This window comes from Meleagris gallopavo, chromosome 16 (assembly GCF_905368555.1).
Source record: "Meleagris gallopavo chromosome 16, MGAL_WU_HG_1.1, whole genome shotgun sequence".
In the NCBI taxonomy this organism is placed as follows: Eukaryota; Metazoa; Chordata; class Aves; order Galliformes; family Phasianidae; genus Meleagris; species Meleagris gallopavo.
In genome coordinates, this window is record NC_139419.1 from 13,047,466 (window position 1) to 13,074,231 (window position 26,766).

Here is a 26,766-nt window from a genome sequence, read left to right on the forward strand (position 1 = left end):
GGCATCTGATAGCGAAGCTATTCTGGTCAGCGCCTCCCAGGGAAGGGGGCCAACCCCCATGGGGAGGGATGTGGGAAAGCGGCAGGGTGATGGCAGACTGCCCTTCTCCTGCCGTCCTGGCCCTTTGCTCCTGGATACCCATGCCTAGAGGAGGGCGCTGCCTCACCCCAAGGGGCACAGAGCAGGGGGGCTGAGGGTCTCCATTGGCCAACCACGAGTGAGGTTGAGTGACTGGCAGGCACTTTGGCTACTGCTAGGGCAGGGAACAGGATGCGCATTAGTCTGGGGGTGCTGGGGACACGCTGACATTTGGTTTGGGGAGACGGCCCCAACCCCACAGGGGCCTGGCAAAGGCTGCCCGCACCCAAGATGGCGCCGAGATTGGAACAAGCTCCCCTGCGCTAAAATCTCGCGAATGTTGACAATCTCGCGAGACAAGCTGGGTTGCCGTGGTTACGGAAAGCCAGACGCGGCGCCGCCCGCCCCTGAGGAAGGTGAGGACCCGGGTTCGCGTCCCGCAGCCGCCGAGCCCGGCTCCTAGGGCTCCTGTTGGTTCTTTGGCCGCTCCACGCCCCCAGGTCTCCTCCCGGCTCCTCCGGCTCTGCGGTAAGGGCGCTGGGGCACGGGGGGCTGCAGGAAGCCCGCACTGAGGTCTTGGGAAGGGCTCTGCTGCCTTTGGCCCTCCTGTGGGCTGCAGGTCTGGGGGCTGAGCTGAGGGATGGGCGGTCGGCAGGGCCCGTGTCCCTCCTCCACCTCAGAAGGGTGGGCAGACCCTCCTGTCACAGCTGAGGGAGAAAGCGTTCCTCTCATTCTTCTTCCTGCAGAGCCATGGAGGTCCCAGCGGAGCCATCTGCCACCAAGGCATCCTGCCCTCCTGATACATCTGCATCTGCTCCCGACTCGCTGCCATCACTGAGAAACGTGGTACAGATCACTGTGGTGAAGGCTCAGGACCTGGTAAAGCTCTTCTGGAATATCTCAGCTGGTTTAATCAATGAGAGCTGAGCAGAGAAGGTCCTGGTTGAAGAAAAACTGAGCATGAGCCAGCAGTGTGTGATTGTAGCTCGGAAAGCAAAGGGGATCCTGGGCTCCATCCGCAGAGGGGTGGCCAGCAGGGACAGGGAGGTGATCGTCCCCCTCTGCTCTGCTCTTGTGAGGCCCCATCTGCAGTGCTGTGTCCAGGTCTGGAGCCACCAGGACAAGAAAGACAGGGAGCTGTTGGAGAGGGTCCAGGGGAGCCACAGAGATGATCAGGGGCTGCAACACCTCCACTGCAAAGACAGGCTGAGGGAGCTGGGCTTGTTCAGCCTGGAGAAGAGAAGCTGCAGGGTGACTTCATTGCAGCCTTCAGTACCTAAAGGGAGCCTACAAACAGGAGGGGAATCAACTCTTTGAAAGGGTAGATAACAGCAGGACAAGGGGAAGCGGTTTGAAGTTGAGGGAGGGAAGATTGAGGTTGGATGTCAGGGGGAAATTCTTTAGAGAGAGAGTGGTGAGGTGCTGGAACAGCTGCCCAGAGAGGCTGTGGATGCCCCGTCCATCCCTGGAGGTGTTCACAGAATTGTAGGGGTTGGAAGGGACCTCTAGAGATCATCGAGACCAACCCCCTGCCAAAGCAGGTTCAAGGCCAGGTTGGATGGGGCCCTGGGCAGCCTGGGCTGGTATTAAATGGGGAGGTTGGTGGTCCTGCCTGTGGCAGGGGGTTGGAGATTCGTGATCCTTGAGGTCCCTTCCAACCCGGGCCGTTCTGTGATTTGTATGACTTTTTGTGCTGTGAGCCCACTCTGGAGCGGATGTGAGGTGGCGGGTCTGAAGGAGGGCTGTTGGCCCCTGGCTCCTGCCCCACACTGAGGGCTCACAGACTGAAAGATGAGAAGTAATGGCTTTAAATTACACCAGGGGAAGTTCAGATCGGATATTGAGAGAAAAATATTCACAGACAGAGCGGTGATGCAGTGGCACTGCCCAGGGAGGTGGGGGTGTCACCATCCCTGGAGGGGTTCAGAAAACGTGGGGATGTGGCACTGAGGGATTTGGTCAGTGGGTATGGTGGGGTGGCTTGGGGTTGGACCTGGGGATCTGAGAGGTCTTCTCCAACCAATGATTCTATGATTCTAAGGCTTGTGCTTCTCGTAGATTCGGGAACACACCTCCTCAGCAGCAGTCCAGAGATGCTCTGGTGTTTTGTTGGTTTGAAATGTCTCTCTGTGCATTCCCTGCCTTGCTCTCTGTAAATGGCTGCTTTTTTTAAGGAAAGCACAGTGAAAGCTATTTGATGAGACAAATAAGCCTAAAAAGACCTGTCCCGGGGTATAAAGCCAGATTTTCAGCCCAGCTACCACAGTGTTCAATTGAGTTGAAATAAATAGAGTGGCTTTAGATTTCAAAAAGTGGTGACTCCAGTGCATTTACAGTACAAGACTGACCTAATTTAGACTAATACATAACTACTGTGATTTCCATGTGCTGTGTGATAAGCCCAGCTGTTCTTAAAGTCTTCTAGAGGAACTGGCATTTAGGAGGAAATGCTTGCTGTTCTGCTACAGCTGCAAGAAGAGAAATGGAAATCTCTACCTCAGCTCTTGCAGCAGATAGAAAAAGCAAATCAAAAGCATCTAAAAAAAAAAATATATATATATATATATATATATATCTATTACTGTTGCAGTATTTGAGTCCCTCTCGCACTGTTAGGCGCTAAACAGCACTTTAGGTGAGAATTAAAAGGTAAAAAGGAGGGAAACCATGCTGAAAATAATAGACCAGTGGTCTGATTGTGTCTGGAATATTGCTTTGTCTTAGTAGAGGCTATGGCTAAAGGGGAGAGGCTTACAAACATCCAATAATAGCAATAATGTGGAAAAGGTCCAACTATGTTAAACATGGAATCTGTTTAATTAGAGTTGTAGAGGAGAATAAGATAATTAATGGGAAAGGTTAATTGGATTCTTCTGTTTAGCCTTTCGCATAATGCATGCTCAAAGAGACAGTCGGCACGACGGAAAATTAAAGCCAAGTGAATGAAGTCTCATTTTGTACAAAAGCCAACATGGAGCTAATTAACCCAGTGACATGGAGAGCAGGAGCTCAGGGCCCAGCCCTGCAGGTTAGGCATCCTTGCTGCTGAGGATGAAAGAAACACTCAGTTTGGTTACAGTGGTCCCTGCGTGCAGGAAGGATGGCCACTCTTCTCTGGATGGAAGAGGGAAATGTGTTTCTCCTGCAGGCAGCTCCTCCTGTAGCTGCTGTCTCATCTCTTCCTTGCCCTGCAGTAGAAGTGCCTGCTGCACAGGGCTGTCTGGGTGTGTGGCTGCGAGGTGCTGTGCTGTCACCATGCCTGTTCACCTGTGTTTGTGGCCTTTTGTGGAGACGTGTTAAAACTTTGACCTCTTCATCCCATCTACATCATCATGTAAAACTGACTTAGCAGCATGTTCCAGAGCTCCCCAAAGAGCTTGCTGGAGCCCTGACTTGATTTCTGGGCTTGCTGCAGCCATGTGATTACACAGCCATGTGAGTTCAGCCGTGCAGCTCAGAGACAACCTTCTTAGGACACAACAAAAATCCCAGCCTTCCTGGAAGTGCTGTATCAGTGGGATGTTTTTGGATATGCTTGAGATTTGACTTTCATCCCCTTCTTAATCCCTGAGGCATCACAGCGTGGTGGAGCAGGAAATGTCCTTCCCAAAGACAGGTCTCAACACAGCTGTGATCTGTGCTTCTTCCCCATTCTTGCAGTGGAACAACCAGAGTCTCACCCATGTGCTCTGTCCAGGTTGGGGAACTGAAGCTCCCTCCCGGAGGTAACTTTGTTCTGTTGCAGACCAACTGCTTTATCTGCTATCTGTCTGTGTTTCATAGAAAAGTATCAAAAGTGACACGTCGATTACACTGGTTCGTGTGGAGTACAATGGAGTGATCCTGGGAGAATCCTCCAAGACTGATGTCTCACCAAACGGGACAGCAAACTATAACTTCACGGCCAGCTTTGAATACAGCACTGATGGACCCAACTCTTGGGTCAGCATTGCACAAAAACCTGTACTTTGTAAGTACCTGGTGCAGATTCTCACCCCTTGGAGGGGAGGATGGAGGTGGTGCTGGCAGCTGCTGCGCTCTGCCTTCTTGCTGCAGGAGTCACATGTTCAAGAATAGCACTTAAGCAGCAGCAGTGGGGGAATCTCAGCCCTTCTGTTCTGCTCTGTGCCAGCTGGAAGAATCCCCTTTCATGCTGGCTTGGCCCTTTGGCTTCACTGTTCTTGTCAGCCATGTGAGGTGATACAGGAGCACGTGCTGGAGCTGACACAGACCCTTTCCAGCCCCTGCCAGAACTTACTGCTCCAAACTTCTCTGAAGCTCTCTGAGAAACACTGCCAGCTCCTGTCTATTTTTCTCTATAGTGACAGTGATAGAAGTGTTGCAAAAGGAGAAGAAACAGAAGGAGGAGAAGACCATGCCGCTTGGCCAAGCTGTGTTGGACCTTCTACCTCTGCTACAAGGTACAACATGGACTTCCACAGCTTCTGTAAATGCTTCCTGCTCCCTGGCACTACTGATCTTTGCTCATAGACTCCTCATCATAAATAACCTCCTCCTGACAAAAATTGACTTCTTAGTCTATAGAAAGCTGGGGCTAAAGGGGAGAGGGGATGGCAGCAGCAGCTCAGCTTTAGGAGTTGCAGCAGCACAACTTTAAGGCTGTGGTTTTCTGCAGAGGGTCTCACTGTATGCTTTCCTCCTTGCTGGTTCTTCTCAGGACAGTGTTCATTTACGGTCTTGGCTCCTTTGTATGCAGTGTCTACCTCTCCATCAGAAAGCCTTCACCCGGAGGCCAAGGTATGTGGAATTTGGAACTGTTCCTTTGCTCATTCGGCTCTCTGCTGCTTTTTAATGGGGCAGACGAGCATTACTCAGCCACCTAGCTCGTCACAGATATATTACAGCCCTATATATTAAAAGCTTGGAGGCTTTTCGTACTCCCATTGACGTCTGTCCCAAGGTGCTTATGATAGGTGAGGTCGTGCTAGGAAATGCTAATGTGTGCAGCCACCAAATTGCCTTGGAAAAAAATATTCAAGATAGAAATCATAGTGAAAAATCAGAAAAAGGCAAAGGCAGGATTACCTGCCCAACTTCATTAGTCTTCCTTTCTATGAATAAAATGTCTCACAGTCTATTATTGCACAACCTCCAACTGCCTTTCCTGCAAGGCCCTCATTCATTCAGCAGATTGAAAAGTACCCAGCGAATAAAACAGGGAATGAAGTAAGAGACTGGAAAAATGTCTAACTTTGCTCCCGAGTCTCCATCTACTTACCACCGTGAGTGAAGAAGGTGGATTGCTGCTGCATTTGCACTCCTGTATTTAAATGATATATTAAGCAAGGCATGGGGCCACCCATTAGGGAGGAAAGATGATGACAAATGCTGAACAGCTGGCTTTTCATTGTGCAGCACCCATCGGGGCCGGGCAGGTAGCTAATGACTGTACACAGTGCATGGAGACAGGGCAGAGCTGAAGTACGGCCGCAGCTTTCACATGCTCTGAATCACGAGCATTGTTTTCTATCCCTGGTGTTCTTTTTTCCTTTCTCTGTCAGAGATCCTGACTATACATATGCTGTGCCTCCTGTAGGCTCTGATGTGAACACGCAAATATCACAATTCGGACATAGGAAGGATTGACCATGCAATTCCTTTCTTGTGCCAGTCTGTTTTCTTTAACATCTGAAGCGAGGAATAAGATAACATTACACATTCTAGCTTTGGGTTTCTGTTTGCTTCTCCTTGAAGAGCAGAGAATTATACTTGTCTAATTATTAGCTGTTCTTTAAATCATTTTTTTCCCACAGTGTGCTCTTGAAGTGTCTGTGTGCACCAAAAAGCCCCTCCTTTCTGCAAGTCAGCTGTCAGATGGTAATTTCCTGAGTGTCACTCTGGAGGCAGCTTATTCAGTCCCTGAAGCATTTGTTCCCACTGGACCATTGCAAAACTACATGGCTTGTTTGCAAGTACCAGCAGTTGGGAAGGTGAGGTTGGGTCCTGGCACAGCTAGGGGGGTGTTGGCTGCTGCAGAGCAGGTTGTTGTCCCCCACCGTGGAACAAATGAGTGGGCCCATGGGAGTACAGCCCTGGTGTTTCTTTAACACAGATAAAAGACTGAATGGTAAGATTTGGGTTGAAACTGGCAGTTTTTTTCCACGCCATGATTTTTTTCTCCCTTCTTTGTATGCATGTGGTGGAGTGTGTTCTTCAAGCCAGGCTCCTGCACTGCTTCCTTGCTTTGTTAAGCACAGCTTGGAGCAGCTGGCACTTGCTCTTGCTCATGTTGGAAGCAGAAGTCTTTTCATTCTCGTGTCTCTTTAGAAAGAAGTCCCCTTGCTCTTCATGAATGGCATCCTGAAGCTTGGTGGTGAAAAAGAAGCACTACCCCGACCCAAAAAATGGTCTCTTGCTAATATCATGGCCCCCGGTGCTCTGAACATACCCAACTCCTTCATTCTTGGTGGTCCCTATGAGGATGAGGATGGAGAGCTCAACAAGACAAAGGTGAGGAAGGGCTGGCAGTGTTCTGGCTGGAAGAGAACCGTCAGGCCTCCCTGAAGGCACTGATGAAGACTTTTAGAAACTCGTTACAGGAGGAGGGGGGGAAGGTGGATGGTCAGCTCTGTGTGCAGTGTCTGGGCACAGAGGTGTTTCTGCAAGCCAGCAAGCATGCTGGCTTACCACAGGCATGCAAACACACTGCAGTAGAGCTCCCAGGGGTGCATGTGGCAACTCTGGTCCTCAGTCCCGAGCTGCTGGGCTGAGGCTTTGTATTGCCTCTTTGTGAGCCAAGCTCCTCGTGCTGTGGCTGCTAACCCATGTTGGGTGAGTGGGACACCTCTCTGAGTCATGTTCTATCCCAGGGAACATTTTAGGGAGGTGATTTGGGGATGATGCAGGCTGTGGAATTGGCTCTCCTGGCAATATACTACTCCTGACCATATACTACATCTCCCAGGACAGGAAGTTTAGGATCCAGGCAGAAAGCATGCAGAGAATCGTATGGGACACAGAAAAACGCTGTTACCTGGATCCTGCTGCAGTACTCATGTAAGGGGCACAAGAATCTCCCAGCACTGAGCGATGAGGGAAACTGCTCAAGAATGCTCTTAGTGACCTATCTTGGGCAGTGAGAAGCAATGCACAAACATTCTTAGACCTCTTATGTGGCCATACATCTCCTATGCTGTCTGCTGGCTGGAAGTGCTCGTGGTAGCAAGAGAGCACTTTAACTGCCTTTAATTGCTGGCAGCAACTTAGCTCTGCAACGGTGGGAGAAGATGAATTGGCTGTAGTTGCTGTCTTCAGGCTGTAAATGATCTCTTTTGCTGCCAGCAGTTGGAGCTGGTTACTGTTCCTTCTGCAGTGCAAACACTTAATGACAGCTGTGTTCCCTCCCATGACCTCTTCACCACTGTCACCTGAAGGTTTGAAGCAAGGGGGGCAGTCATGGTGAACCCACACAGCTTTCCTCTTAGCTGCTGATTGAGTTTTGTTGAATTCCCAATATATTAAAATCCTTTCACTCTACATGGGCACTCTTCACTTGCTTTTTTTATTGGATAAACAGAACTTTTAATAGCTCTAGGTATGCTCAAGATCAGGATAGGCATCCCACTTCTCTTTGACTCCTGCAACGTTCTTGGCCTCAGCTTCACCATGGCTATGCATTTCACAGCCAAGGAATTGCTCATGTGGAAATATTCCTTTCTGTCTGTTGGGGTTTTGTTCCCCTTCTCCCACATGCATACATACTCCTCAGCCTGGGATCCGCTTTGGATTTATACTAACATTAATCATGTGTCTTTTTTCCCTTTTTTTTTTTTTTTTTTGCTTCAATTCTGATGTCACCAGGAGAGAGAAACTGTGTGTGGTGCTCTCACAAACATTTTATACTGGTAGTGCCATAAATGCATATAGCAGTGGATGGAAAGGAACACGTCCCAGGTCTTCCTAAAGTTCATGTCTTTCAATGGTGCAATGCTGGTTGCTCTATCGTAGGAGTGGGGCAATGTGAAGCCAGGTGGGGGGCTTTGGGACTGCTGGGACAGAAGGGAGGACAGCGTGGCTAACTGGGGAGAGCTTGGCTTCTGCAAATTCTCAGTGCCTTCCTCTGTATTCAGCCTGAAGAAGCGCATTGCGGAGTGCCAGTACTGGCCTGTGGAGGTCTGCAGGATGCCAGTGACCTCGTCCAGCAAAGGGAAAACCAGCAAAGCTGACAAGGTAAAAGTGGGAAGGGACATGTTGCTATGGCTTGTGGAGCAGCGTTGTGTCATTGAGCACTTTTTTTCCACGCCTTTGTTACACCAAAACCAGCCTTGAACCGGCCAAAGCAAGTCAGAGGGCTGGAGGCTTTGTGAAGGGTTTAATCAGCCCTATAGAGCTGCTAAATAAACAAAGGAGGGTGAGATTTTTTTCCTAAAAGCTTACAGGCGTGTAGCTTGGTAGAAAAGGGTCAGGGAGGGGGCACTTCTTGAGAAGTGAAGTAATTCATTAAGCTTATCTTCAGCCAATGTTGTTTCGGTTTTGGGTTTTTTTGAGCATCTTGAAGAAATTCATGCCTGCTTTCCGTGGGTGTAAATAAGCTGCGTTTTTGCACCTAAACTGAAGTGACATAACAAAGAAAGAGCTCTTTTGCTAATGGTTCTGCTCCAGACAGGTGGTTCTGTGAGAGTCCCTAATATGTTCCAGGGCAAAGTCGTGTAAGGTGGGGTAAGTCTCATTCGTAGCCCACCGGTGCCAGCATTTTGCAGCTGTGACAGAGATACTTCACTTTACCCTGACTGTCTGCTGCTGGCCTAGGCACTCAGGCCCCTGTCGCTACCTGACTTGTATCAAACTGAGATGCTCGCAGCACCGGTAGGATCATTTGGATTCCTAACCAGGTGGCTGGTAATTTGGCAGCTGTATCAGGACAAGACTGCGCTGAGGAGTGGCATGGTGTGGGCATTGGAGAGAACAGCTGCCCTGCTGGGGTTGGAATAAAATTGATATTCTACGTATCGAATGACTCCGGTGTTTTTGTCTGGGTTGTCTTGGCTGCGTGCCAGTGACAGAGCCCCTGGCTTGTCAGGTGCTTTGCTTTGCTGCATGGCCTTTTCTTAATGGGATCGGTGACCTTGTTTCCTTAAGAGAATAACAGTCTGTTCAGTATCTCAATGCCTTGATCTGTGTTTCCAGGGAGATGAGGACAGGCAGATTTTCTTCCACGGTGTGGCATATGTCAACATGATGCCTTTGCTGTGCCCTGGCGTGAAGCGGATCCGAGGAGCTTTTCGTGTCTTTGCCTACCAGGACAGTGAGGTGCTGGAGAAGGTGAGAGCTGGTGAAACATCCAGGCTCCGTGCCACCTCTGCAGCTGCTTGTGCAGGATGGGTGCAGGCAGGGTGAGCAGCGTGGTGTTTGGGAGCAGGAAGGATGGGCAGAAAGGTGCTCAAAGGCCAGCTCTGAGAGCTCACTGCTCTTCTGGCGCTGGAGAGCAATGACACAAACTGCTAGGTGCAGCCTTCTCGAAGGCAGGTGATTGTTGGGTGTGGGTGAGCAGGTTTAGGGGCTGGGGGAGGCTCTGGATCTCAGTGCACTCCCTTCTCTGTCAGCAGCTGAGTAAGGAGAGCTGATCTCACTCCCCACTCAGGAACACGGACAAATGAACTGCTTTGCTGGGAAGAGCAAACAGTGGCTCTAAAAGGATAGCGTTACCCCAGGCAACAACCAGAAAAGCTGTCACTGGAGCTCTTTCAGCTGTAGCTCGTGGAGGTTTATTTGTCTTTAGCTTTCCCCCCCCTCGCCTTGTTACTAAAAGTGACAGTTACGTCTCCGTTTTCCCACAGTACTCCTGAAACAGACCTGAACTTGTTTCAGGAGGGCAGATGCACAGCTTGCTTTCACTGCCCGCATTCCCTTAGTGCTGCTGCCCATGCCATGGGAGTAGGGGGAACTACAGTCCATCTCCGTGCCTCCCTGCTGCTGCTGGGTGCCAGCTGCTGGGGGAAAAAGCAGAACCTGCCACACGGCTCAGCTCTTGCTGGCCCAACTCCTGTAATGCTGACAGCTGGGAGGGAGCCCTGCCTGGGTGCTCACAGAGTGTGTGAACAGGCAGAGTGAAAAACCTGGTCCCAGCAAGTTGCAGGTTTGTCAGGGAAATTACTCTGCTTGGGAAAGCAGGCTGGAAGCTGAGTCACCCCAGGGCGGGCTGGGGTGGGTACCCAAAACACAATGCAGGGCAGACCTGGGGTGGGTAGCCACTGCTTCTAGCAGTTCACATCACCAGGCAAGTCCATGCCTGTGAGGCAGACCAAGGATTGAACTCATACAGGAACCCTGGGACAGCGCCCCAGTGAAATTGCAGCCTTTGAGCAAGGAGATTCCAGTGAGGCTTTCTCAAGCACTCTTTTCTTAGCAGTCAGACCTGAGGTTGTACAGCTGCGTGGTGTCAGCTGGCCTTGAGCACAGGCAACTAACTGCCTGTGGGGAGAGGATGAGGTTGCAGAGTTTCTTAATGTATTTAGACTCTGCATTCTGTGATGTGAAAGGTTAAGGCAAAGGAATGCCTTGTCCTTTGATTCTCTCACTTCTGTCTTTTCTTTCCACCCTCTACCCCCTTCAGACTAAAAGACAGCAGAGCGTTCTGCGGGATCTCCGTCCACAGATCAGTTTGATTAAAGAAGGATTAGGCACTCCAGGAACCAGTTCATCTCTTTCCAGAGCTGTTCCCAGTAAGGCCCAAAGGGAAGATAAGGAGAAGATGACCAGAGAACAGGAATTCTACAGAAGGGTGAGGTCTAGAGACGCATATTGCAACACGCTTGGTCCTTGTCTATATCAGAGGTGATCAGAATCGGGGACAGATGCTGCACTGCCTTAGCCAGCTGAGGGATGCTCATCACCTTGAAATTTCAGTAAATGCTATCTGAACAAATGTACAACGTGATCGCATCCTAAATTTATGAGGGCGTGAGGTTTGGATCTGAAATTGAGATGTCTTTTCTTGCTTTTCAATAGACATCCAGTGCACCAAAAATCCAGTCGTCAGATGTTGCTGAAGAAGCTGCAAGTGTCACATCTCTCAGCCTTGATGGAAAGGTAATTTTGTATGTCCAAAGAGAAGAAAAGACTGCTAGACCATCACTGCATCAGTGTCTCACACCTTTCACGTAATTAAATTATTTAAGAGTGAGCTGGAGACAAGGGATGTTTTACGCAGATGCTGTCCTGGAGTTCTTCCAGTGACATCCAGCTGGAGGAAAGTCTAGCATTGGGCTAGAAAGCCTCTATAAATAATTAGGCATTATTTAGAAGAGTTTCTTCCTTTTTGTGACTTCTTTCTCAAAATATGTAGGATGCATTTTCATTTTCCAAGCAAACTGATCGGCTGGGTGTTCTCATTTTTTTTTTTCCTAGATTGACTTCTCAAGGTGAATTTTTCTACTGTAAATCATTTTTGAGTGCAAGTTCTAAAGCAAGCAGGATCTCTGCAGTTTAAAGAGGATTTGCTGAAGATCTGTAGCTACATGTTCAGTTTTTCATCTTGTCAGTAATGTCTTGAGATAGCACAACACTGAGAGAGCAATGTTTATCTTCACAGCAGTATGTTGAAGCAGGAACATTCCTGGTGATGGAGATAAAGCTGGACAAGGCTTTGGTACCCAAACGACTGCAAGAGGAGCTCACCAAAAGGTGTGTAAAGACATGCTATAACTCTGGAGCTAATAGCTCAATTCTGCAGGACACAAACCATGCTGTACAGGGTGCCTACCCTTTGAAATACTCTGCAAGCAGCAGTTGAAGGCTTCATCCAATGCCAGCTGAAATCAGGAGGACAGGGCCACCATGCTGCTTCAGCAGTGGCATTGCCTGGGTTGCATTCATCTGAGCTGGCATCTCTGCACAGCAGTATCTGTGTTCCTGTCCAGGCTTTGTTTCCCATTAATCTCCCTGTGCTTGCCTCTTGCACGTGATGTTCAGCTGCTTGGTCAGGGCTAGGCACCAGTGGACTGCACAAGGTAGCACTGCTCTAGCTTCAGAATAGCATTCTGTTGTTTTTCTGAAATTTTCTCACAACTTTCTATCATTTCCTGGGCTCTGGTTTTCATACTCTTCTGCTGTAGAGCTGTGCTCTCATCTCTGAGGCTTCGAGGCTTTCACTGTGTGTTTAATTTAAGGCAGTTGCTTCCTGTCCACAGAGCAGTAGTCCTGCTGTGGTGCTACCTAGGGAAGACCTAGCATGTATAATTTATTGGATAAAAAAGAGAAAATACAGCAAATGAATAAACCATATAGTGCACAGGCAGTATATCTCTTTCAGCCAGAAATATGAGCAGAAACCACTCAGCAGCAGCCATTCTTTCAACAGGAAGTATGTGTATTGTCTTTTGTTCTGCCTGCTGTTTTCCAAGAAAACAGGTTTAGGGAAAATGAGCCTCCCTTACAGTAGACTTTCCCCTGAGCCTTTTTATTTGCTTCCTACTCTACTGCAGCTTGCAGAAATTCAGTGTAATTCCTCTTTGCTCTCCTGCTTTGTGCAGCTGTGGATGGGAAGCCTGGAAAATCAGATCTGAGTGGCAGAGAGGGTTCTTTCCTGGGGGACTTCAGCTGATGACACATACACGTATCCTGGCACACGTGCTCAGCAGCTTTTTTGTTGTTGTTTTATTTTTTCCCCTTATTTCTTGGAAGGTGGTTTGAATAAGTAGCTCGTTAGCAAACCACAACTCCCTTTCTTGGACTGCATTCAAAGTTTTCTGTCAGCCTCCACTTCTGCTCTCTTACTTTGCTTGAGTCGCCGTTGTGCTCAGTTTTCTTTTTCTCATCTTGAAGTGAAGCAGTTTGGTTCTCATTTGTGCCACTAGCAGAGGTAACACAGCAGTGATGGGAGCTCCTCTGAAGTGGGACTGTGAGTGTGGGCGCTGCATTGTTCAGGCTCAGTGGCTTCCCAAGGAGTGGTGCCAGATCTCTGCAGGGAGGCACTACAGAACAAGAGGATCAGAAAGCACGGCAGGGTGTGCAAAAGAAGGAAAAGGACATGTTGCTGCTTACGGTCACAGAGCTTTCCACAGACCTGGCATCTTCCCTAGTGCCTACAGCAGCCTCATGCAGAGTTAGATGACTGTATTCTTGTCCTGCGGGGATACGTCCTGCGTGGGATGAGGGACCAGCAGGAGCAGCAGCTTTGTGAAGGTTATTTTGGAGCTGTGCTGCAGGCCTCCTGTTGAGGCTCACGGGCAAAAGCAGCTGATGGGGGATGACAGGTCCATGGGGACAGAAGCAGAGGCTGTGACATCACTGTTCATGTGGGCATCACTGTTCATGATGAGAGCTGAGTCTCATCACTGAAACCTTTCGGATACTCAGAGGAGTATACAGAAGTGGTCAGAGACCTGAAGCTGGGGAAGCCAGCTGCCCGGAAGCTGTGTAAACTGACAGAAGAGTTACAGGATTTAGCTTTGGTGTGGGGGAAGCAGTTTGCTTTGCTGATTGTGTAGGAGCCAACACAAGGATGTGACACCTTTTTTGGTGGCAGGATTGCGTTCTAAGGACTGAAGGTGCTCTAGTGCCAGCAAACAGGAAATCTTGATAAAATCCCAGTGAATTTAGACTGTTTTGACTTTAAAGGTTTCAGTACAGTCTTAATAGTAGTCCTAAGGACCTCTGGCCAAAATTTGGGAGGTCATTGTAACCCTAGTGGTGGTACAGACAGGAGTGATACAGTGTCAGTGCATGGCCAAGGGATGAGGTGCATGCAGGACCTGTGATGGGTGGGATGGCCCAGGTTTACCATAACCATTCTTCAGAGCTTTCCTACCTTCAGAGCTTTGCTACCTTTCCTGCAGGTGTTCTGGCAGACCAGAACACCTGCAGGAACTCTGGTTATGAGTTAAAAGAATAACAACCTGATGAGAAGATCATCTTCTGTAGGAGAGTGGTTTTGATTGCCAGCAAGAACAAATATTAACCCTACCCACTGGGCTGAAGTTTTCCAGTAGTTTTTGTGTGACGGGTCCATCAAACCAGATGAAAATAACTAAATAAATCCCATCTAATCCCTGTGGAGTGTAATCATCAGCAGGGAGTGAAGTAGCAGCTAGTTCTCTCAAGGCAGTATGATGAGCTGCAAGCATTGAATATGGGTGCTCTGGTCTTTACAGTTCATTCTTGGTCTGACCTTCAGTTTCTTGCACCTTGCTCACTGTAAGGTGTCTCTGGGGCGTGACAGCCTGCAGCCCTCACACTGCAGGTTGGCTGTGCTTGAGATAACCAGGCAGTGCTGACAGGGTGTCAGGCTGATCTCTTCTGTCTTCACACTGACAGGGTCAAGGAGATGATTCCCCCTCGCCCTCCGCTGCCTCCCCGGACTGGAGGAGCCAAGAAGGTACGTGCAGGAGCCTATGGCCTCATCAACACCCTGCCACCTCATTCTATCCTCATCCCTCTCACTTTAGAGATTTTCATCTTCAGTCTGAGCCCTGCAGCAACACACAGATGAGATTTGCAGAGGAAGCATGCAGAAAACTTCAGGATGTGGTATCTTTGTAGTATTATGCCTTGGGAAATCATTTCTGGGCTGTTACTTGATTTGCAGCCCTTAAAAAGAGAGAGATCTAGAAACAGCAGAGAAGAAAGCAGCAGTGTGGGGGTGTTTGAAAGTGAATGATGCTGAGGAGAGAGGTACCAGAGCTGTTTGTCTCTGGGCAGTCCCAACAGTTTCTTGCCTCAGACTGTTCTGTGTATTTCTTCAGGCCCAGACAAATATGAACAGAATCAGCCCCAGCCACGCTCAGGGCCCCCAGGATTATTTTTTTTAGGACTTTTGCATGTTCAACTTTCTGACCCCAGAAAATGATCGGAGAACACCGGCTGGTTTTCTGTAGGTACGGGACGGCCATAGAAGGAGCACGTCCTCAGATGGCCCCTGGCTGATGGGAAATTCAAAGCAACAGTGGGGGACGAAGCAGTGCTGCAGTAGCTGACCCCAGTACTGCTGCAGAATTGATTTTTGCTGGACTGTTTGGAGTGCACAGAGTGATACGTTTTGATTACTGCCGTGCATGGAAGCTTCTACCACTGAGATTATGGATATTACAGGTCCTTCTGGGGGGAGGGGACTGGCCTGTGGCTTTAAAGAGCTCTCAGCAAATGAGATACAGTTTATTTGCAGCCAGTTATATCGCTACAGAAGAGACAACGAGGACTGAGACAGTGGATTCTGATTGAAAAATGTAGCAGGAACAATATCTAATTATGAAGGAACACTTCTGTATTTACATGCAGATATTTCTGCAGCCTTGAGGCATGGACAGGAAAGGCTGTGTGACAGACTAATTGCAACTTGAGTCAGGTGGAGTTAATGGGAGGCGTGGGCTCTGGCAAATAAAACACATTTCAAGGTTGATGGCATAAGTGACTTTTGAAATCTGATTACTTATTTACTTCTTGATGTTCCCTATTTCCTAGGCTGTGGAAGATTATCACAAGCACATCGCAAGCATTGCTGTTGCCATCCTAAGTGAATATCACGAGCTGTTTGGAAAGCAGCCGCCAGACCAAGGAGCAACAGACCATCAAACCCTGGAGGAACAGAAGCGTCAGCTCAACTTTGAGCTCAATAGCTCTGGGAAATATTTTGCTTTTAAGGAACAGCTAAAGGCAGGGATCCATTGTGCTGTTTCACTTCCCTGCTCGTTTTGTCCTGGCGGTTTCTCAGTGAGGAACTGCTGCTCCACACTGATAACTTAGCATGATGTGTTGCTACAGAATCCCTTCCTGTCACCCAAGGCTGTTGCAGAGATGTAGGGAAGGCCAGTTTTTTCCCGACAGAGCAGGCTGCTTTGGTCATGGGAGAACTTTTCCTGTCATCAGGGAAGGCTGCAAAGCTGATCACATCCATTTGCCCCATATTGTATCCCGATGAAGACAAAACTGACTGCTCTACACACTCTCAGCCTTCCCAAGGGAGAAGGGGCCTCTTCACATATCCCTAAAGGGGCACCTGTGTGTCAGGAAAGCAAGGGCAGAGAGGTGGGAAAGGAATTCATCCCTGCTTGTTTTGTTTTGCTTTTTATCTTTATTAAATGCTGGGCTGGATTTTTTCCTTAGAACTAAGATGGAGCTTCAGACAGTTGGAGTTAGACTCCATGATCTTTGTGGGTCCCTTCCAACTCAGGATATTCTCTATGACAATCCATGTTATGGCTCTGTATTGTTATGATTATGGAGCGTTCAGGGCACCTGCCATGTTCAAGTGTTACATGTCTCCACAGTATGCTGTAGTGAAGATTGTGAGGGAAAAATACCTGAAGACCACAGCATTTGAGACCCAGGAGCAGTTCCAAGCGTTTCTCAGTGAGCTGTATGTGTACCTTGTGGATCAGATGCACGTTGCCCTGAACCAGGTAGGGAGAAACACTGGCTGGGATGGGTAATTTGGGATACAGCTTCACTGTGAATCAAGAGCTAGACACCATTTCTAGTGAAGGTACTTTTGCCTTCAAGACACCTGCAGGCTTGTGCTTCCATTTGCTGCACATACGGGCCCTGAGCCACGTGCAGAGGCAGGATCTGGTGCATCCATACCCCGCTGCTGTGAAATCCAGTCGGTGAAACTTGTGAAATACAGCTGGTAACAGCTGCTGTAGCTGGCTCATGATGAGGGTGGCTGCGTCTCTACCATCTGCTACCCCCCACACCCAAGGCAGAGCCTTCCAGTTTGAGCTGAGGTCACTAGTGACACCTCAAAGGAAGCAGAAAGTGTTCTTGATCTGAACGATACTTTTATTTGCCACAACTGCAGATGATGGGTATTACCTCTTCCATTTGTGGTAGAAGTGCCTGGGATGGTATGGCTTCACAGGACTGCAAGGCTGTGCCCCCAACAGCTGGAGGCTGGAACAGCTTTCCAACTCACCCAGCCCTAGCTGTGCCGAGGTGTGCTCCATGTAGTGTTGGGCTGGGGACTGCTACTGTCATGAGATCACACAGTGTTCATACCCTCCTTCTTACCCTGGGGAGGGCTAACTCTCTCACTTCTTAGCTACTGTATGAAGAGGCTTCTTCTCCTGCCCCTCGAATCCGCATGACTGACGAGCAGCTCTGGCTCTTTGCTCGTGAGGCTGAAGTCAACAAGGACTACAAGCTGGCATCGCTCTACCACCAGCAGGTAAAGGAGCCCCTGTCCCTCCCTGTCCCCATCCCATGTATCTGGGCTGGCAGCCAGACCACCATCGGGGCGGAGGTGAACACGAGCAGGATACTCACTCTGAATGTGTGAGGGATTTCCTAGGGAGATGCTGCTCTCTGGAGGATGTGAGGCAGCAGCTGGCCAGGTCGCTGAATTCTTCAGTTTCAAGGCCAATGGAAATGGGATGAGCCAGTCCAAAAGGCTGGGTCAGCACTGGGGGCACTGGGTTCTCAATCAGGTGGCTAAGAGAAGGCCAGCTTAAGCTGGAGGATACTGATAGGTGAAGGAGGCTTAGAGGAAGCTCAGTGTGATCCCAATTAAAAATTCCCAATTAAGGGAAACCCTAGAATGTGATAGACAAGGGCTTAATAGTTGCTAAACTCAGCCGAGGAAAGCTATGATTGTAGCAAAGCTGTCTTCTCAGTGCATTGTGTGTGCTGAGCTTGATGGTAATAGCCCTCCAATGTTGATCTCTTATGTCCAGAGGATAGCTCAGGACCAGCACAACATCCAGTACTGGCTGGACTACGGGGCATTCTGCCTCCTGCTAGAGGACACCCTCAAAGCCCAGGAGTGCTTCCGGGAGGCTCTTTCTCTGAACCCACATCACGTGAGAAGGTGCTGTGTGCTCCCAGAGGGTGGGAAGGTGATGGGTATCCTGCATGCTGCTGACGGGGAGCTGCTCCTATCCTCAGCTTGCTGCTCTGTGGGATCGTGGCAGTCATGCTGCAGCACTATGAAGAGGCAGAGATTTTCTTTGAGGATGCTTGTTGCTTGGAGCCATCCAGTATCGTAGCCTGGACGCTTTCAGGTACAAAAGCAAGCCAGCTTGTGTGCTGAAGGCATTCCTGTAGAGCTGAGCCTTGCTTCTTCTCCTGCTGCTCCTCCCCACTGCTGTAATCTGAGGACTAAGGGAAAGATTTTATTGAGGGCTAGATTTCTGCTCATGCTGCTATTTCTGTATTTGATAGGTTTGTTCTGTGAGCTGCAGAATGATTATATTCAGGCAGAAATGGCCTTCCGTGAAGCCAAGAAGAAACTCCAAGCACAGCAGGCCAGGGAGAGAAGCATCTCTGGGGAAGGGAGAAAGCAAACCAGTGCTACGTCTGTGAGGTCTTCCAGTCTAAGACCAGAACAGCTCTTGCCAGGTAACTCCTAGCAAAACCAGGAGGTGCCTTTATACCACAGTGAGGGGGCTCAGGGCAGAACAGTGAGACTGAAAGGGGAAATACGATGGGTGAAGGACACAGCGGTGGGTGGTGAGCTTGAACACACTATGAACTATGCCAGAGACAACAGTGGCAAGTACACTGCTTTAAACGCTGAGGCTGAAATACAGGTATACAGCTGATCTTATCCAGAGCCTAAGAGAAGGACCAGTCTTTGCATTTATTTTTTTGGCCCAGCCCAGTGGTGATAAATAGATGTGTGGGCAGCGACCAGAGTGACTGGGGAGAGCAAATTCACCTTTCAAGGGTAGGGCTGCCACTGTGACTGGTATAATTTATGTTTGTCCAGGTTTAGCTTTCATGAAAGCTGTTGCTGTGACTTTCCAATACAGCTTGGAATGCGCAGTCTGACCAATTCAAAAGGAACAGAACAGCTGCTCAGAGGCAGTTCTGAGCTGAGGGCTTCCTCTGGGGCCTCTGTCAATCCAGCTTCACCCCAAGCCAGGGCTTTCTGTCCCAAGTCCTAAATATTTGGCAAGGCTGTGGAAAAGATTGATTAGCTTTATTTTTGACAGTATCACCACTCCAAGCAAAGTGCTGCAGGCAGGCCTCCAGTGTCATATGCCAGAGGAAGGGATATTGCCTCATTTTTATCTGTTTCTAGCTTCGTATGATAATCTTGTACTCCAGAGCCAGGTATTACCTCTTGCAAGCTATTTTCATCCTATTTATGGAAATCTGATGGTTGTTGTGTGTTTTCTCTTTTCCTATTTCTCTGGAGTTCTGCTCCAAAATGGCCAGTTTAGGGCAAACTCTTTTGCTCGCACCTAACGGCTGCTGGGGGTCTCATTGCAGAGGGGGTTCCAGATGGCTCAGCCAACGAGCTGCCAGAGACAGGGCAGGAGCCTGCCCTAGCTTCTATGGCACCCGAGGAAGAGGCTCCAGCATCGGAGACAGCCTCAGAAGGTCAGGGAGTGGTAAACTGGTCGTGGGATGGAGAGCCCAGGGCTGGGAGATGGCTTTATGCAAGCAGCAGGGAGGGAAATAACTTGAGAGCAGTGGGCTGTGGCTGTCCTGATGCCAAGGTGAGACATCAAGCCTTGTTCTTTCCCCTTAGCTGGAGCAAAGCTCTGCTCTCCTGTGGATGGCAAAGAGATGGCAGTGCTGGGGCCTTATGGCTCCACTGGGCTGTTCTGTTCTCACATCCATAAAAACAGAGGCCCTTCAGGAGAAAATGCCGAGTTAAGAGCTGTTGGAGCCTCCCCTGCCATCTTCTGGGTCACTGTGTCACTGGGATTCCTCTGTCCCTGCTAGGGGCTCAGCCCTGCTCTCATTTCAGTTTGGGACTGATGGAGATGTGTTTTCTTACAGATGCATCCCCTGTTTCAGGACGCAGGGAATCTCCTTGCACAATCTTCATGAAGGCAGTGGAATTCCTGATGAAATTCAATGCCATCCAGGTCAGCTCAACATGGAGTGAAGGGAGGGAAGGGATTTGCAGTTTCCTTCCCTGAGTTACTACCGAATTGGCAAGCTCCAGAAAAGGCCCCTCTTGGGCTTAAAGAACACATTGATGCTACTCCAGCAGCAAAAGCACTGCCCAGAAATGCAAACCCAAGGCCAGGCCAAAAGTGTTCAGACCAAAGTGCTGCTTGGGGATGAAGATACCTCAGGCAGACAGGGCTCTGGGACTGCATGGATGTGGAGGGAGCAGCCAAGCCAGACAGTACAGGGTGCCCTCTGTACATCCAGAGATGAGAAGCATTACTGTGATGCTTCCAGTACAGCAGTATTTCTTTTTTCAGACATTTGCTTATGTCAGAGCAATTTCTGTGTCACTTGTGGGATGTCCCTGTTCCACACAGCCATCTCTATGACACTTCTCTGACTGCCATATTAAGCTGTCTGCTTTCATTTTACGTGGCAGAAAGAGCTGCTTAAAGCAAAACAGACCTAAAAGTAATGGGAAGTAAATTTTCAAAGCAGAGGAGGAAGAAAAAAATCTCGTCTCCTGTTTGTGGAAATCAAACACGAGCAAGCCAATCCTCCTTGAAGAGCACTCAGGGCAGGAGCAGTGTCCTCCTGGGGATGCCTGTCCTTTGCCTGCTCCCCCATTCACGCTGGTGTGCCATTCCTTTGCAGTTTGTTCACATGGCACTTGCCCACGAGCTGCTGAGCCAGCAGGGAAGCCCTTCCAGTGCTTACTACCTGACGTTGGCCCAGACATGCTTGCTGAAGGAAGAGTTCTCCAAATGCGAAGAGTGTCTCTGTGAAGCCATTAGGATTGACTTCCTGGTAATCCTCTGTGTTTGCAGGTGCAGGATGCTGTCCCAAAGTAGCAGACAGGCTGAATGCTGCGGCAGACTCCACCTGTGTTGTGTGTGTGTGTGTGTGTGTGTGAGAATCTAGAGTCCATGTTTCATTTCCACTTGAGCAATTCTAATATTAATCTGTAGCCCAAGTGCAGTTTCTCTGGGGGAAGACAATCACAGCTGATTAACCACCCCAGGCTGTGGCTGCAGCGCTGCCCTCCTCATTACCCAGCTGTCTGTATTTGCTGTCTGTCATCTTCCACACACAGACAGGCAGCATTTCTGAGTGAGGACTCCTCTTCTGCATTGTCTGCTTTTCTTTTTCCTTTGAACTTCTATATCCTGATCCATTTTCCCTACATTGTGACTCAGCCCCTGTTTCATGGGGAACAAGGTCGCTATTCAGCAGAGAGAGAAGGCAGCTTTTCAGAGTCAGGTTGAATGGAAGGTGCAGAGGCTTTAAAGCTGCCATCTCCAAATGCTGCTTGCATACTCATGGTACCTGGGAGCCTTCCATGGGCCAGGATATCCTGCAGGGAAGGCTGGAGGGTGCTTCTATTGATGGTGTTATGCAGACAGCCTGCAGGACTTGATTTTTATTCCATACGTAGAGCCTGTCCTGCTCTCATCAAATGCCTGTCAGCTCCCCCCTTCTGCTGATTACAGGGGTCCTCCTCCAGGTCTCTCTCCTGCCTGTCTCCAAGCCACGTCTCACTCTTGGCTTTGTGTGCACAGAATCCCAATGTCTGGGCTCAGAAGGGACACCTGTGCTACCTGAGGAGAGACTTGCAGGAGGCAAAGGAGTGCTACGAGCGAACTGTCAATTTTGTAGAGGATGCTGCAGACATGCATTTTGTCTATCTGCACTTGGGCTCCATCTACCTAGAAGACAAAGAGGTGAGCAGCCATGCAGGAGTGGAAGTAGGGCATTTTCCACAAAGCAAGTAGCAGTAGATGCCAGATCCCAGGTCCAGAACACCATTACCTGTAGCTATAGCTGAGATGCAACAGTGCAGCAAAACGTTACAGAGTGCTGAAGTCTTTGGAGCATGGAGCAGCCCTACTCCTCTGTGCCAGATTCGAGTCTCAGGGTGCTGCTGAGACTCAAATTGTATTGATGAGGCTGTTCTTTTACACTACTGCATTAGTTCCTGGCAGCACAGAGCTTTGGGGGCAGTGGGAAAGCTCTCAGCCTCCCAGCAGTGAGGTGTCTGAGCCCCAGCAGGGATAGGGTGTTGGGCAAATTCCTGAGGTGAGAGGCTGTATGGAGGGGATGCAGGGAACAGTGTGATCATCTCTCTCCTGGCAGTATGGCAAGGCAAAACAGATCTACCTGCAAGCCTGCAAGAGCTCTGCATCCTGTCTCACCTGGCTGGGAGTGGGAATTGCCTGCTATAGGGTAAGTGCCATTAGGTGTGAGATCCCAAGTTCACATCATCTGTGCTGTGTCTGGTTCTGTGTGCAAGGCTTGCTTTTATTCGATGCTTAACTCTGTGAAACCGATGCTCTTGGAAGCTGTCATGTGCTGTACACTGTCATGGTCACAGGGTGGCACCCTGGGCTGCTTGTATGGGAGGTGGAAAATAGAACAGTCAGCCTCAGTACTGCACCAGGGGCAGCGTCCCTCCCCTCCTTGTCCCACTGCCAGGGCTCTCAGCCCCAGGACGTCATGGCATGCACATCATCTGGGCCTGAGCTCTGCCCTGAGTGCCTGCCTGCACATGACCTGCATAGGGTTTCATTTTTTTGGGTGGTCCTGTGTGGAGCCAGCAGTTGGACTCGATGATCTTTGTGGGTCCCTTCCAACTTGGATATTTTATGATTCTTAACTTTCTGCACATCTCCACAAAGGATTGAGCAGGCTGTCAGCAGTGAGGAATCTCGGTGCTTTCCCTGCCCAGAGGAATCCAGCACCTCTGAAGGGCTGCCAAGGACACCCAGACACTGCCACCAGCAGCGCAGTGTCTCCCAGGGGTACACCTTGCATGCTCCCTCCAAAGGGGTTTGGCTGAAAGAGCCAAACAGAGGAACTCAAGCTCCACTGTTTCCCCTTTGGACAAATGTAAGCCTCCCATGAAGATGCAGACCCCAAAAACAAGGGAGCTGAGTGGTGTCCTGGGAGCTGGCTGCAGCCCCTCCTGCCTCCAGGGAGCCTTTGAGGGAAGAGGCATCAGGACCAGAGTCATGTTTTGAATGATACATGCATGCCAGCAGGTCCTGAGAGCTCACGATGGGGTTGGACTGCTTGGTTCCTGCAGGCAAAGGTGTCGGTACCCAATCTGTTGGTTTCCTCCAGCCCCTGCCTCCCTATCAGGGTAGCTCAGTGCCAGCAGTCATGCTGGATGCTTCATCTGTAGTGTTTTTTTGGCTGCTGGAACAGGTGCCTGCTCAGTTGTGAAGCCATTTCTGTCTGCTGTTTGCCTTTTCTCACACTTCTCTTCTTTTCCCCTCAAGCTGGAAGAGATGGTGGAAGCAGAGGATGCTCTCTCCGAAGCCAATGCCCTAAATAACAGTAATGCTGAAGTGTGGGCTTACCTGGCCCTTGTCTGCTTGCAGGTGAGTGCCCAGCCAGCTCCTCAGGGGAGCCTGAAGAACACCGTTTGTATCCCAGGGCTACAAATGGCTGGGGGAGCAGTCACTGCAGTGCTCAGATGGCACAAGCAGCGCCCTTCCTTGCTGCTCATCAGTGCCTGCTGGGACCTCCCTGAGCCCACTCCTTCCCCCCTCCCCTTTTCCCCTCCTTTCCTATGTTGCAGGGAGGGCGGCAGCTGGAGGCAGAGCAGTGCTACAAATATGCCACAAAGGTGAGTGTGGGCACCAAACTCTCATCCTTCCATGTGTGATGTGAGCTTGGGCTATTTCTTTTGGCCCCCCAGCCATGGCTGCTCCTCTCTTGTTGCTCTAAGCTGGTTCTGCTAAGAGCAGAGCATGGAGGGAGCCATTCTCATTTCTTGCGGGGGTCCTGGGGGGGGATCTCAGCACTCGTGGGATGCCTGATGCAATTTCCCTGTGATTTGCAGAATTAATCTCTATAACCCCCTTTTTCTTGAACCTAGCAAATTCTTTTGCTAGATTACTCCATTCGGGAAAAGGGAAGTTTTGAAAGAACTCCCACTTTCTACTTTCTGCCTTAGCTTGTGCTTTTTCCATTCCTCATAACTATCCCCAGAAGTTTTGCATATCCATAATAGACGTCTCATCGCAATTAAAATGAGCACAATGACTATAATAATACAAGCCACAAAGAGTTACTTTAGCCACGCAAAATTAGGTAACCAACTGGTGAGCTGTTCCCATAACTCTGTAAACCCAAACGAGGTATCATCCATCAATACCTAATGAAGCAGTCTAAAGTGCTCTTGTATGGCTTGTAGGTCCGTCTCGACTTTTTGAGTCCTGTCTACATAAGCACAACAGCTCTGATTAATTATAACACAAACTCCTCCCTCTTTAGCAGTTAGGAGGTCTGGTGCCATTCTATTTTGCAGTACTACTTTACTAAGCGTCGAAACCTCTATTTGAAATGACCTGATTGCATCAGCAGTTGCATTTTCTGTTATTTCTAAGGTGGTTGAAATACTAACAATTGCCTTCTCCAGCTCACTTACCCCAAGAGATGGAATGAACCATCTAGCAAAGCTATGGAACCCGGCAGGCTTTTCTACCAAAGGATTTGATGCCCTCTTCACTAATTTCCCAGGGCTCTTAAAACTCCTGTTGGGGGTTTAGTACGGTTATGTATGGAGACGTAGGGTATCAGTGCCCCTCCAACTCTGTGGTAACGATTTCCTAGCACGTCTGTCTCCACACAGCCACCACAGTCCATCAGGAATACACCCAAAATCGAACCAGGAACTATGGTTTAACGCTGTCACCACTGGGAGGGGGCATCGGTTATCCCCTGGACATTTGGTGGCATTTAACTTTTGAAATTCCCCCATACTCACTTCCCCTTGCCCTTTTTCCAGCACTAAAGCTTCCCAGGGTGGTGCTTGTAATTCGTAACGGGGAAAGGTACTGTTCTTATAACACACATGCTCAGGGATTGGGCTTTGTGGGGAAGGTAACGGGTGGGTTGTCATTCCCCAGCATAGTGTTTCTCCACTAGGGAGTTTAGTTTCGGACTGTCCCGGCAAACATTTCTCTTCTGGTACCTTCCAACATACTGTGTCATTCCCAGAAAGAGGCTGAACCTGGAAATTGTCATATGGCCAGCTCCAGTTTGAATAAGGAATGGGAATTCCTATGAAGGGAAGCTCCATTTTCCCATTCCTGGGCATTGCTGTACAAACCCAGCAGTTCGTCAGATTGAGACTCTGGGCCATTGCCTGAGTGACATTCGGGTAGCTGTTATCCTTCCATGCCACAGCAATTCCTAGCAGGCTAGTTATCACACACAGCTTATACATTCTTCTTAAGTGTTAGCCAAAGAGGTCCTTTCTTCTCTGCCATCCACTGGGGTCTAGGTGCCTTCTTTAGTCGGGTAGAGCGGATCCACGGTGTCAGTCCCTCTAACTTGGCAACCGTGTGTGTAGTGAGAAGTACTGGACGTGGTCCTTCCCACCGCAGTTCCAGTGGAGAATCTGAGAGGGATTTAACATACATCATCTCCAGGTAATGCATCGTGCACTGGGCTATCCAGACCCCGTGCTCTAGTATTAAACACAGCCTTTTCAATGCTTCTCAATTGTTTCTGTAAGCTAATTACATTCCTGCTCAAAAGTTCCTCACCGATTTGTTCTGAAGTACCCTTCTGCACAGGGTATGCTCTTCCATAAAGGATTTCAGATGGACTCAGTCCTTCCTTGGTTCAGGGTTTAGTCCGAATTCTTAAAAGTGCCAGAAGCAGTGCCTGTGGCCATGGAATCCCAGCCTCTTGGCCAAGCTTGATCAGATGGTTCATCTTTTCCACTTGGCCACTTGACTGCAGCCTATAAGGTGTATGTAATTGCCAGTCAGTGCCCAATAGCATGCTGATCTGCTGAATTTCCTATCAGTAACATACAAGTTGTTGAATGCCTATTTCTGATGCCGGGTCTAGGGAAGTTTGTTTCCTCATCGTGTCCCTTAGCCTATCCAGAAATTCTGAAGGAGTTTCCTTCAGGCTTTGCCTTCCTGCACATCATGCAGCCCAGTTAACTGCCTTGGAGATAGCTCTTCCATTCCTTTTATCACCCATTCCTGCTAAGATAGCAGACAATCCCTTCCCCCTGTAGTGTCCGGGTCCCAATGAGGATCCTGCCTTGGAAAATGATCCTTGATGTCTTCATGCCTTCCCCGTTTATCATTCTCACTTAGATCCTGTGCCGCCTTTAAAACTAGGTCCCTTTGCATCTCAGTCATGGAACCCAACAGCAGCTGGACAGCACTCAGGTCTGGGTTATGCTGTAAGAGCAGATACTGAAGTGACAAGCTACTCCTACTGGATCGCTACGATAATCCTTAACTATCTTCCTCCAGCTCTCTAAAACATACGACGAGAGTGAAACTTTAATCAATACTCGTGCCCCATCTGTCCCACCGCCCCTCCCAAAGGGGCCACGAGCGTCCCCCGTTTCTTCCTGGTCCTGGCTGCTACAGGGAGCCAGCTGGGGTTTCTGCCGGAGAAAGGCTATCCCTCCCCCAGCGATCTTCCTCTCTCCTCTCGGGGTCCCCTACCCTGGGACTACCCTGATCGTGGTCTAAAAGATCCTCTGGCTCTGATTTTTCTCGTGAGCTTAGCACGTCTCTGCCCTGTGCTGCAGGCGGAACAGCCTCAGCTTCCCATCACCTATTCCTCGGCGATCCTTTTCTAACGCTAATCCTAGTGGGTCTTGCGGAGCTCCCATCCCGCAATTCTTTTGCCACTCGGGATGGTTTGGCGGAGCGAAGAACATTTAATCGCTTACTTTTGTCATTCCCTAACTCACCCGCAGCTCGGCTTGGAGGACTCGACCCTGCTGCAGGAGCTCCACGCCGCCCAGCAGCGTTTCGGTTTCGGCGACCCGTCCTTCTGAGCGGGTCACGCGGTCACGCGTGGCTCCGGCGCGCTGCCATTACAGCCATTACCGTTAACTCCCGGCTCCCG

General features: G+C 49.5%; 1 protein-coding gene and 1 pseudogene across 6 annotated transcripts; one reads left to right on the plus strand and one right to left on the minus strand.

Annotated features, from left to right (window-relative positions):
- Positions 1-424: 424 nt before the first annotated feature.
- On the plus strand, positions 425-26,753 carry CFAP70 (cilia and flagella associated protein 70). 5 transcript variants are annotated; one of them, XM_085237634.1, is made up of 28 exons: positions 425-606; positions 825-957; positions 3,862-4,048; positions 4,401-4,499; positions 4,757-4,836; positions 5,853-6,029; positions 6,367-6,549; positions 7,004-7,095; positions 8,169-8,268; positions 9,226-9,360; positions 10,652-10,819; positions 11,047-11,127; positions 11,630-11,721; positions 14,353-14,413; positions 15,496-15,687; positions 16,302-16,433; positions 17,072-17,197; positions 17,703-17,836; positions 17,914-18,029; positions 18,190-18,366; positions 19,243-19,353; positions 19,759-19,847; positions 20,530-20,682; positions 21,435-21,596; positions 22,009-22,098; positions 23,154-23,255; positions 23,456-23,503; positions 26,615-26,753. In XM_085237634.1, the coding sequence occupies exons 2-28, from the start codon at positions 829-831 to the stop codon at positions 26,693-26,695; spliced, it is 3,297 nt and encodes a 1,098-aa protein (XP_085093760.1). In that variant the 5' UTR covers positions 425-606; positions 825-828; the 3' UTR covers positions 26,696-26,753. The 5 variants fall into 5 exon arrangements, with proteins under 5 accessions (XP_085093760.1, XP_031411663.2, XP_085093762.1 ...); XM_031555803.2 differs by having other exon boundaries at positions 11,633-11,721; XM_085237636.1 differs by lacking the exon at positions 21,435-21,596.
- LOC146543262 (endogenous retrovirus group V member 2 Env polyprotein-like) lies at positions 23,056-26,743 on the minus strand (annotated as a pseudogene). The gene is made up of 2 exons (XR_014886823.1): positions 26,609-26,743; positions 23,056-25,282 (listed from the first exon to the last, which is right to left on the minus strand). The product of XR_014886823.1 is annotated as an endogenous retrovirus group V member 2 Env polyprotein-like (transcript).
- Positions 26,754-26,766: the final 13 nt, after the last annotated feature.